The sequence below is a fragment of the Leptidea sinapis genome, chromosome 47 (genome assembly GCF_905404315.1).
Source record: "Leptidea sinapis chromosome 47, ilLepSina1.1, whole genome shotgun sequence".
In the NCBI taxonomy this organism is placed as follows: Eukaryota; Metazoa; Arthropoda; class Insecta; order Lepidoptera; family Pieridae; genus Leptidea; species Leptidea sinapis.
The window spans coordinates 6,676,513-6,689,332 of NC_066311.1; the positions used below are offsets into that span (position 1 = coordinate 6,676,513).

Here is a 12,820-nt window from a genome sequence, read left to right on the forward strand (position 1 = left end):
ACATCATCCGTTTTCATAATAACACTCCTTTGGATGATATTATGGTTACTAGGACTAGCTTTTTTAATGTTGGCAGTAAGCTAACTGTTTCAGAATCTTTTATAGAGGATTCATATTATGGGTGTAGACAAAGTCCTGTATGCAACTGTTGATAATTAGGTATTAAAACACTCTTGTGATATTATTATCATAGATAAATCCACATTCGTGTTTTAATACATGGGGTATTACGCAACAGTTGCATAAATAACTATTACAACTATGAGAAGATCAGCGGTGCCGAGGAATGCAAAGTAGCCCAATTAATAATGTTGGCTTCTCGCCTTTGTTTCTTTCTGTTTTTATGGACAAGTGTATAATTTGGATTATCTACCTATATTGTAGAAAATATAATGCTGCTTAGGTACTGAAGCATACATATAATTATATAAGTTACCTGTTTGTTATTTATAATAATTAAGTATATATAAATTAAGTATTTGTAATTTTAAATTCCTGTAAATAGTTTATGTAATACAGCCGATATCTGTACGGTACTACTGTTATTACTTGTATTTCTAGGTTTTAATATACACTGGAAACATACAACTGTAATAATTATGATAATAAAGAAATTTCAAGTCAAAATCAAAAATTAATAATGTACCTCAGACCTGGTGAAACTCCAGATGATGTTAAATCTTTCAGACCTATCAGGTAATGGCCAGTATTGTCAAAGGTAATGGAAATTCTATTCCTAAGTAGACTAATGCCAATCATTAAAGAAAGAGGGAGGCTCTTTTGCACAGCATGCGGGCTAGATTATGTGTACCACAATGGCGCCTATTTCTGCCGTGAAGCAGTAATGTGTAAACATTGCCGTATTTTGATCTGTAGGGCGCCGTAGCTAGTGAAATTACTGGGAAAACGAGACTTAACATCTTATGTCTCAAGGTGACGAGCGCAATTGTAGTGCCGCTCAGATTTATTTTTTCATTTATTTTCATAAAAAATATAATTTTACACTACGTAAAAAAAAAAATTGGCAGTTGTAGAGGCTGCCGACAGAAGTGAAAACTTAGAAGTTTTAGTATTAATATTTGAAATTTCATAATCTTATAAACAATTGAATTATTAATTGCAATTTATTTTTCAAACTTATTCTCAATATTATATAAATCAAACAAAAACATTATTTCAACAATGCACAGTATATACAAATTGAACTTTTCATTTAATTCATTCAATTTCACTTATAAGATATACACACCACACAGCACTTACAATAATGTTTTGTTACTCATGTAGTATACGGTCTACAGATAAACTGATACCCATCCAAAAAGTGTCGAACTATATATATTTTTTTTTATTATTTATTTATCGCGTGCGCCACTCATGAGCATGTCGGTGACGCGAACCCATAAGATTTCCCACTACCAAATAGTGCCCAACGCGGCCAAAGAAGCTTTCACTTAAAAAATATTATTAACTTGTAACACATCAGTTATTTTTTCATTTGTTGTAAATAAAAGATTTCAATCAAAAACATTTTCTGAAATCTTTTCCTTATTCGTAATTTAATTAAGGCAGAACGCTTCACCCGAACCACGTGCAAAGTAGGCGCGCGGCTCAAAGGGACGTCCTGTACCCAGCAAAAATAGGTTCGCCCTTAGGACATTGCCAAGAGTTACCAAGGCCCAATAATTTCCTTACTCAATAGATTGAGGCACGAATCGGAATGATGCAGCAGCTAATACTAGTAAACGTCAAGAAAAACATTTATACCGCCTTTTAATTAACTAGCAGCGCCACCTGTCGGTGAGGTAGTGACGCAATGTACTCGTACATACTAAAATAGAACTGTAGAGTCAACTTGTCCGATTATTGGATATTATTTTTAAAAACCGATTGTGGGTGGTAAGGGGAGTGTAGCTAAAGACAAAAAAAATATTAAAAAAAATGATCATCTGTCTGTCCTAATTCTTTATTAAAGTATTTTCCTCCTTTAAAGTGTTTAATGAAAATCGGTGAATGCAGATCAAATTTATGTTTCTGTTTGCATATTATATATATATATAGCATTCATACAAATTTATTCACACTTAGATGTCGCGGGCACAGCGCGTAATTGATAAATATAATAAATTATCATCTCTGTCATTGTAATATTAGATTAGTAAAAACCAGTTATAAAGCAATAACTTTATTACAATAGAATTATAATTTAACCTCTTAAACACGGCGAAATTAGTTTTAATGACAATTAATGCAATCAGTTTTAGATCAGTTTAAATCAGAATTTGATGATGATGAATTTTTTCCAGATGTTTTTTTTATTATACCACGGTTTATATCTTATGATAATAATTAATAATTAGTTGATAAAATATTATCACGTATATATGTTCATAGTCAGTACATTTATGAAAATTTAATATACGTTCACAAAAATCCTCACCTTTTTGCTCTTAATTGTGATTTTCATTATTATACCACTAGAAATAAGGGATTGCTTGTAACTAATTCTAGTACGCTTCATAAGATACATAATAGCTTTAAGGGTAAATGTATAAACATTTATAATAAAGTCTCAGCCACTGTTCAGGCATTATATATAAATAAATTTAAATGTTTTATTTATAAAATGGCTTTGTCGTAAATCCTACTACTCCACAGCTGAATATCTAAGTGATCCGACAGCCTAGATTATGATTATTTTATAGCAATAGCAATGACAGTTCAATCCTATATATATATATAAGAGATTTCCACGTATAAAGTCACTCATCACCTCTGGAACCATTAGAGCTAAAGACTTAAAATTTGGTAGGAAGAATCTTTCGGAACTAACGGATTTTCCAAAATTCCATCCGCAAGAGTTTTTTTTATTATGAACAGAACAACGTCTGTCGGGTCAGCTAGTATTGTATATTTCATTAAAAAGAGCACAAAAAAAGAATGCTGGGAGAGTTTCTTGCGCCCCTTCTTCCCTCTAAGAGCGCCATTTGTTTCCGAAGCGGTAGTAGTGTCTAGTATTTTAGAAATGACATCAAAAAGAATTCTAAAGGAATCAATTTTGAGAAAAATATATATATATATAAATGAATTGCTGTTCGTTAGTCTCACTAAAACTCGAGAACGGCTGGACCGATTTTGGGCTAATTTTGGTCTTGAATTATTTGTAGAAGTCCAGGGAAGGTTTAAAAGGTGAATAAATATTTTAAAATTCTCGGAAAAAAATAAATATTAACAAAAATTTTGTTCTTCCTTTTATGTGTCCCCCGTTGTTCAGAAATCAAATTGAAAGAATTGTTTAAAATAAATAACTGATTAGAATCTATACTTTATCTATCTATTTCTCAAGACGTAAAAAATAAACTTAATTTTAGGTAATAGTTGGTAGATTAACGACGGTTGTTAATTATCTGTCAGATTATTTTTATGTAGATTGATAAATCGTAAGTTTTGTCATATTATTTCCCATTAGAATCCATCTTCTATATCGACAAAGAGTGCATAATTCTATCTTTGTGAGTGACGATTACCGCTACGTGCGAGAACTTTATTTACTTCAGTTATCCATTGTGATCAATTCTTAAAAACATAATTTTATTTATCATATTCAGAACAACGTCTGTCGGGTTAGCTAGGTCCAATTATAAATTAAAGAGTGTATAAACAGCATAATATAGAGGAAGCAATATTTATGGCTAAAAAACACCAGAAAGCCTTACTAGTAAGATAGTTAACACTGATATTAAATAAATTTTTTAAGCATACTGAATCAAAGTCTTTGCCGCTACTCAACCGAACACTAAACAAACCGGTATACAACAAAAATAATTTACAAAATTAGATAAGTTGCCGCGGCGATCTCATAACTCATAATAACTATTAAACTGTCCGATTCGATTTACGACTGTTTAATGAAAGTACGTAAGTTATTCTATGAATTTTTATCTAGTTAATTTATAACTTTTACACATATTATGCAATAAATCTCTATAAAGCGCTTTACAGAAGGGCTGCGTTGTAATTAAATATATATACATGCTTGTTTTTTTCTGTTTTTTGCCATTATAGAGTGGCAGTTTCTTGCTACTTCTTCTAATTAGCTCAACTGTTTACGAAGTAGCGGTTGTTTCAATGAGAAAAAAAAATTTTTTTTTTTTCGGTATTCATTAGTGTCATCTCCGTGACCTACATGATTTTGATTTGATTTGATATATAATACTAAATGCAATTTAATATAACATTAAAATATAATATTATTAAACTAGTAGTTGTTAAAATAAATAAAGATCCTAAATGTATAGTCAGTTTTTGTACTGAAAAAGAAAATCTTAAAAATCCTATATATTATGATGGCTAAAATTATAAACATACAATACTCACTGAACAATATATCTACACTTAATAACATACTAATAGTAAAAAGCAGTTATTATTATATTAAATTAAATACATTTCAATTTTATTTATATGTATAGATTACACATTACTGCTTCACGGCAGAAATAGGCGCCGTTGTCACGTTGTGGCACCATAATCTAGCCGACTTCCTGTGCAAAGGAGCCTCCCACTGGTAGAGATATTAATAATAATTTCTAATAATATTATGATACTTCAAACTATATGATCATGAATATGTATCCACTTTAAATAATGTAGCACAAAGTAAGTGCTATATGGACCACACGTTTTCCTACGTTTATTATATGGGCGATGATTCCATTACATAGACCTAAGTATATTCAGACAAAGCATATAAAACAAAGTACAAATATTTATTTTTTAAGAAAATATATACAAATTATCTGTATTACTAGTCAGGGACTCTCATAGAACACTCCAAAAAATTTTTTTATTCTTCATATTGGTCCTTACCTGGCTACATTTCCGCATTCCAGTGTTCCAAAGAGCTGTTCACCTGATTCCTGCCACCGAATTCCACCTTCGCAAGATACGCCACAAGTTAGGATATCATCCGCACCATATGGATGTGGGGCTGTCCTCCACAGTGCGGTTTTCAAGGATCTTTTTTCCACGTACTACAAAGCTGTGGAATGAGCTTCTTTGTGCGGTGTTTACGGGACGATACGACATGGGCACCTTCAAAAAAAGCGCGTACACCTTCCTCAAAGGCCGGAAACGCTCCTGTGATTCCTCTTGTGTTGCAAGAGTATGACGTGAGCGGCGGTGAGCGCGTAACACCAGGTGACCCGTAGTAGGCTCGTTTGTCCTCCTTTTCCATAAAAAAATATATTACAAATTATACACTTCATAATATGTTATGAAGTGTATTTATGAGCACAAATAAAATATTATATGTTGTTTTATTACTTTTGGCCATATTTGCACTAACCTAATAATAAGCTAATAAACCAGATTATTATAAATTATGATAAGATTTGTCTGTTGTATCCCCGAAGAACTGTAGAGGCACTGAAACATGGTTTTCTTTTACATGGTCGAATAAAAAAGAAAAAATTATTTTTATTAAATAGAATCGATGTCGACTAGCTCTGTCTATCATATAACCTTAGTCTATGTTCAGTTCGCATGGGAAATGCAGGTAATGCAGTCTAAGTACTCAGAAGGCATTGCTAAATTTATAGCATCGTAAATGTCTAGAGCAACACTCTCCAGGCTGTAATGTTAAACAATTCCTATTCCCGTATTGAAGTGAATGGACGTAACGTTATAATTAAAGTGCGATACACTATCAAGCATTTTATATATAACAGATCACTCTCTCCCTTTGCTTCATTTATCAAATAAAATAAAGCACCTAATATATCATCAACATTCTTCGTCGCGCGTGCTTCATAATACCTAATAGAATATTTAGGCACTTTTCGGATGCCTTGGGTTACCTACATTATTCGCATTAAAATTCTTGTAGGGTCTGAGTGCCAAGTGTGAGATTTTTTACCTATTCGCGTGAAATTTAACTACGATTTGTGTGGCGCTGGACTTACAGATATATTAGATTGTTAGTGATCTTCTCTCCATCCAGCCTAGTGAGCAGGCGGTCCGAGGTTCGAGTCTCCTTCCGAAACGCCCCGCGCCTGTGAGCTACATTTTCTGCCTCCAAGGCCCCCGCCCGGCTTCGCTGTAAAAGCCTTCAGGGCTATCAGCACAGAGAAGGTTTTTAGTCGGTAGGGGGTGTTTACACCCGAGCCCGACATATGGGCCCCGTTTCGGGGTCTTCAATACGTAAATTTATTTTACTCCTCTCAAAAAAAAATATGTATGGCGCTATGATCTTTTCCTCTAGTGTCACTAGATGGCGCTCTTACGACAGATACCACTCTCTCGATTTGCTTCAGTAATCAAATAAAATAAAGCCTAAAATATAATATCATCAATCACTGACCTGTATAAATAGTAGAGGTCTGTGTCATCAATAGTTTTCGTCGCACGTGCTTCATAATGTGTTTTAAAAGCACTTTTCGGTTGCCTTGGGTAACCTACATTATTATATTATATATTAATATATTCGCATTACAATTCTTGTAGGAACTTTGAATCTGTAACTTTTTTTAAACAAAATATTACTCACTGTTCAAATAGCTTACTGAAAGGTGAAACAATTTAAAAAAATATTAAATAAATCTTTTAGTTAATTTATTTCCAGCAATTAATATAAATATTTATTTTTATATAAAAAATCTCTCTATAAATCAGATAATATTATATCGTCCATAGTTATAATCAGATCAATACACTGAGGAAATTAAATTTAAGTTAGATTACTTAAGTAAGTAAGATTTAGTTTTTATTCCACGTCACTTTTAGTTTGCTACCATAAAAAAGTTTTGCATTATTTATATCTAAATAGGTATTTAGCGTGACGTCACCAAATTTCTGACATTTGCGACATTCGCTAATTTGTTTTTTGTTTTCGCCCATTATTACGACAGGCAAAGGGTTCGACCCCATACAGCCTATTTGTTAATATTCAATAACAACATCATATTGAGATGTGCTAATGATAATTTAACCTTCAATTTCTTATTATCAACTATTTTATTTAATGAGTGAAATATTTAAATGTGCGAATATTAGTATTTAATTATAAAATATGGAAATACCTAATAATCTGTCAAATAAGTTGGCGGAATCCCAGGAACATTTCACTCTTTCATCAATAAGAATAAAAGATAAAATCAAGAACCTGATAATGACTTGACCTGTAAAGTGTTTATTTTCTGACAAACAATAATATCAAAACATAACATTATAGCATTGCAGTAAGATATAAATAATCTAACTTAATAAAATAATATTAATAAGAAAGGCATTTTTTAAATTTTAGGTAGAGAAAATGCCAACTCTGCTCAAAGATGTAGTAATATCGTCAGCGTTTCCGAGAAAAAAAATCTAATAATGCTCCTAGCTCTTCAGTAATACGTGAGTGCTTAGCTGGTAACACGGCTTTATTTAAAGTATATATATTTTCTAAATCTGTTTATTATTCCTAAAGTTAATTATTATTAAGTTTTACTTCAATCGCGCGTAAAGGTTACAAACACATAGTTACTTTTTTTTAAATCGTATAATGTAGGTAGTACTGTTTCAGTCTTTTTGTTTTTTGCTTGTTTATCTTAAGTTTTATTTTATTTTATAGGTATCTTTTGTATTTGCATGTATATACTTCTTCTACATTACAAAATAAAAAAATTTTTTTTCTTTCTATAAATTATGGAACATGAGAATCAGATTAAAATATCATATTGTACAACCTTACTACCTAACCTGCTGTCGACGCTTAAGACATTAAATACTTTCAGAGAGGGTAAATATAATAAATGAATTTGTTTATATAATTTAAAATTTTACTAAAATTGACAAAAACCTACAAAAATACAAATGCGATTTTATGGGACCTTAACCAATCTAATCTCTAATAATCTTAATGATTTGTTCCTGATTGTCAAATCAAATCAAAGTTAATTTATTCATCGTGGTTAAGGAAATGACACCGATGAATGTCGAAACTTTTTTTCGTAATATTGTGACTTTAACCTGTGACGTATAGTAGACTAAGAATGACGACGTAAAGTTCCCTTTTGCGTGAAAAAGGCTCAACGTAAATGCAAAATATTGCATATAATTCTTTTTCCATTAATGTCTAATATTTGAATCCTATTAAACCCTCATTAAATAACATCTTTAACAGCCTAGTGGTTAAATTTTTCCATTTTAATGATATTATGGGACAAGTAGAGCAGGACGTTCGGCTCATGGTAATTGATACGCCCTACCCAATACAATGCAGTGCCGCTCAAGATTCTTGAAAAGCCTAAAAAATTGCGGCACTACAATTGCGCTCGTCACTTTGAGACATGAGATGCTAAGTCTCATTTGCCCAGTAATTTCACTAGCTACAGCACAGATCAAACCGAAAAAGAATAATAAACACAATCATCACATCACTGTTTCACGGCAGAAATAGGCAAATAATATAATTAATAATAATATATTTCTACCTTACAAAAAATAAATTTATTCTAAATGGTATAATCCCTACTAATATTGTAAATTTGAATGAAAGTTTGTTTGTTACGCTCTTACGCTGGAGCTACTGAACCGATTTTGATGAAATTTTGTACAGCGATTGACTAGAGCTTGGGAAAGGACATAGGCTTAATTTTTAGTCCGGAAAAATCCATGGTTCCCGCGGGATTTGTGAAAAATTCACATCGATGAGCTATAATTATATACCTACTAACAGTAGATTTAGTTTACCATAGCAATCTTCCTCGAAATAATAATTCATATACTACCTATGTTGGGATTGGGAGCGAAAAACGGGAACCGGAACTGGAATTGGACATTTGACACACCCTTGCTTATTATTTTGGAAACCCTTTATCTACGCGGACACGAAATTGCTGGCATTAGCTAGTATTATTATTTATTTATTTATTTATTTATTATTAAACAATGATGACTCCAGTCAAAATATACTAGTTCCCCCGCGCACTTCCTCTCACACTCTGCTAATTCTGTTGTGAAATCAAGTGTGTTATTAAAGAATTTAAGCATTTTCATTTTCCCAAACAAAATATTGGAGATAAAACCTCTGTTGCTCAATGATTTGTTATATAATATATTCCAAACTAATGTGATGTGGATTTTATGAAATAAAAAACAAATAAACTTAGCAAATGCAAGAAGCATTCAGTCAGAATTTTCCAATTTTCCACGCCAATACCGACCGAAGTGCATTGCATGCCGATGTCTTTGTAAAACTTAATAATATTTTAGTGATGTGATAACATTGATGTAATCGATATTTATTTAGTAGATACTAGCTGTCGCAAACGCTAATTTATATGGCAAATGTTGCTTTGCCATATAAATTATTTTTAGAGTTAGACCGTTTCTTCGACATTGCAACATTAATTTTTTTTCTAAAATAAAAGTATTTTTCTAAAATAAACGTAGCCTACGTTACTCCTTATAACATCAGCTACCTGCCAATAAAAGTCCCGTCAAAATCGGTCCAGCCATTTCAGACCGGAACAAACAGAGAGACAAAAATTGTTTCAAATGTTATTTTTGCATGTCGTAAAAAACGGTTATTTACATAATATTACAAACAGACACACCAATTTTATTTAAATGTATAGATTTAGTTTGAATCTTTTTTGCTTCAATGAAAAAAATTTGACATATTGAGTGAATTTATTTTCAGGAAAATTATACAAATTCGAGTCACCAACTTCTGTCTGTAAGCTTATAAGAAAATAAAGATAATGTACCTGTAGATAAGACGTATGTTTTAAATTTATGTATCAAAATTACTCGTTTCGCAGCCCATTATTCATTTTGATTAATAAATAAACGAACATATAAAATTTATCGCTTGTTATATTATATACTTAAACGTAAATATCAGCTTATTTCTTGACAAGGGTCCAGCCCTCGAGAAAATATAGCTTTCTCACCAAACTTTTTCTGCGTGGAATAAGTTTTTACACTACCTAAATAGTTTTAAGGCTTTGTCTATGCATAGAACAATTTGCCAGAAAACAATCGCTCTTATGTTTCATTCGCCTCGCCACACTCCTCCAAATTTTTCCAAACACAACTCAGACCATGTCTCTACTAAACTGATAAACATCGATAAAACTTTACGTACATCACTAGCTCGCACACCGCACTACGCCATGTTCAATAATTTAACATCAGATCCTCTAATAATATAATATTATATTGAAAACTGTTGTATTCCACATGTAGCTCCGGCGTGAAAGCGTAACAAACAGACTTACATTCACATTTATAATATATATAGGGATGTTCAATAACTCTACTTTTTATATATTATTTTATTCTACAAATTCGTAACTATTGATTCAAACTGAAAGAGGAAATAAATATTAAATCCTTTGTCGTAAAGGGAAATCCTGTTGAACTTTAACGGCTGTATCTACACGCGTTCTGTTTACACTGCAAACTGTACACCTAATGGCACAAAACCTTCCAGCCGGCCATCCGAAGTAAACAACGGATAAAGCAATCAGCGCAATTGTACAATCAATCTTGGTCGTTCGCATACGGGCACAGTTTTTGTATACTTTTTGCAGAGTAATCCATCTTGATCCTTGAACTGAATAGCACCTGTGGGTTGCCACTTACAGAGTACTCTATACTTTTGTTTCCTTGAAATTTCTCTTTTTATTAACTGGATCAAACAAATTAAAATTAGAGTTATTTTAATGGAAATATTGCATTTTAAAGCTCTCCTAGGCTCTGAATATTATCAATAATTTATAAATACAAGCGACTTATTATTTTACTTTACTTATTTATTATCGCTAACTATGGGCCTTATGAGAAAGCTCATGATTGCTCAGAGGGAAATAGAAAGGGCTATGCTCGGAGTTTCCCTGCGAGATCGAATCAGAAATGAGGAGATCTGTAAGAGAACCAAATTATTGACATAGTCCAAATGATTGCGAAACTGAAGTGGCAGTGGGCAGGGCACATAGTTCGATGGCCGTTGGGGCAGTCAAGTCCTCGAATGGCGACCACGTACCGGAAGACACAGTGTTGGTAGGCCCGCCACAAGATGGACCGACGATCTGGTCAAGATCGCCGGAATACGTCGGATGGGGGCAGGACCGATTGTCGTGGAAATCTTTGGGGGAGGCCTTTGTTCAGCAGTGGACGTCTTCCGGCTGATGATGATGGTGATGATTTATTATCGTCCAATCTGCCAGCAAAAGTCTCGTCAAAGCACTAATTCTTCTAACTATAATTGTATTTAGCTGTTTGTTTTATTATAATAAAATAAAGTTGACCGAAACGGTGTGTCACATACATACAGACAGATATAGATGACAATAACTGATTTTCCGGTATACCTAATGAATGAATCTTAATTCATTGAATTTAATAAAAAGCTGTTATTTTGATATTACAGAGCAGAGCCTTTATGAAACAGTCTGAGATTTTTCTTCTGTCTAGAATATTTTTGTTATAGTTTAATCTCTTAGTTGTGTGTTGCACCATCCAACTAGATCGATACGTTAAGCCCCTGCGTTCTCTCTTTTAATTTTAATTTTTAATGTTCTGTGTAATATTTATTGCGTTTTACAGGTGATATTTATAAAATAAATATTCCAAGATGGCAAAAAACCGTTCAAAGCTGTTGTAAAAGCCGAGAAGAGATTTTCACTTTGTTTTTATTTTTATTTTATTTAATTATGGCAGTTGACTTGAGACCTTCAGCTCAAACCCAAACATATATCAAACAAGGATATTGGGTTGGTTTTGAAAGTTTTTATATTTATTTAAATGGTGACATCTAGTGAGAGCTAGGAAACATAATCACGTCGCTATACATAAATTTAAGGTTGAAATCTGTGGTTGGAAGTAAATTAATTTTCTTCTACTGAATAACAGATGGCAGTGTCTAGGCCACAATTGTTTTTTCATTATTTCTTACATAAAAACCAAATAAATATCATTGATATCATTTTTAAAATTCAATTTACGAAATAATATATTGATGATAGTAAAAATTTCAATCATATAATAATTGGATAATATGTTTTTATTTTTATTTTTTAGCTAGCAACAAAAAGTTATACACAAACAATATGGTGGATCAGCTGTTTGCATTCTTCTTGTGCGGCTAGTTGTTTTTAAAAAGGGTGTTTTGTTATGGTACCATAGCCATGTGTGAATTAAAATGGGTTCAATCGCATCTGTGCTGCAATGGCATTGTCAAGCTTGTGGTCAAATCAACCCAACAGAGAGTGTAAAGTGTTTAAAATGTGGTACAAGGAGAGTGTCCAATCATGACAGTGATATACAAAAACGATGCTACTCAGGAGATTCCTCATCAGATCACGCTTCGCGCACAGATAAAAGTGGTGGAACGACACCGGGATCAGAAGCAATTGTTATACCAACAACAAATAACTTCAATCGGTAAATTTTTAGTCAATAAATTGATGACATTCATTTATTGTTGGTTGTGTCAAGCAGTATCGATTTTTCTTTAGACCATATTAAGGTTATATTTCCTTTGTATTTTATGATTGCGTGTGACAATACGTAGCTCTTTATATAAATTATCGATTACTTCTTCTAGTTCTACATGTGTGTGTCATAAATTTGTCAAAAATGTCAGTTAATTGGTTCAATGAACTATTATGGATTTTAAATATAAAAAAATAAAGAAGACCCGATTGGTGAGCATAGTTGAATTATTTACCTCAATTTAATGGATATTTCACTTCTGTTTGGTGTCTTAGAGGGTGCTCTTTAAATTATCTTCCATAAAAATGATCCATGTTTGCCCTGACCAATGATT

At 32.3% G+C, this 12,820-nt stretch overlaps 1 protein-coding gene and 1 non-coding gene across 2 annotated transcripts in view; one reads left to right on the forward strand and one right to left on the reverse strand.

The window, feature by feature from the left end:
* Positions 1 to 1,565: 1,565 nt before the first annotated feature.
* On the reverse strand, positions 1,566 to 1,712 carry LOC126978233 (U12 minor spliceosomal RNA). Its single transcript, XR_007732555.1, has one exon. It is a non-coding gene; the product is annotated as a U12 minor spliceosomal RNA (small nuclear RNA).
* A 10,397-nt stretch (positions 1,713 to 12,109) lies between these two features.
* LOC126978079 (calpain-D) overlaps positions 12,110 to 12,820 on the forward strand; it is a 37,828-nt gene continuing 37,117 nt past the window's right edge. The window contains exon 1 of the mRNA XM_050826791.1: positions 12,110 to 12,435. Within this exon, the coding sequence (XP_050682748.1) occupies positions 12,194 to 12,435 (242 nt within the window). The 5' untranslated portion in view covers positions 12,110 to 12,193. The remainder of the gene's footprint in view (positions 12,436 to 12,820) is intronic.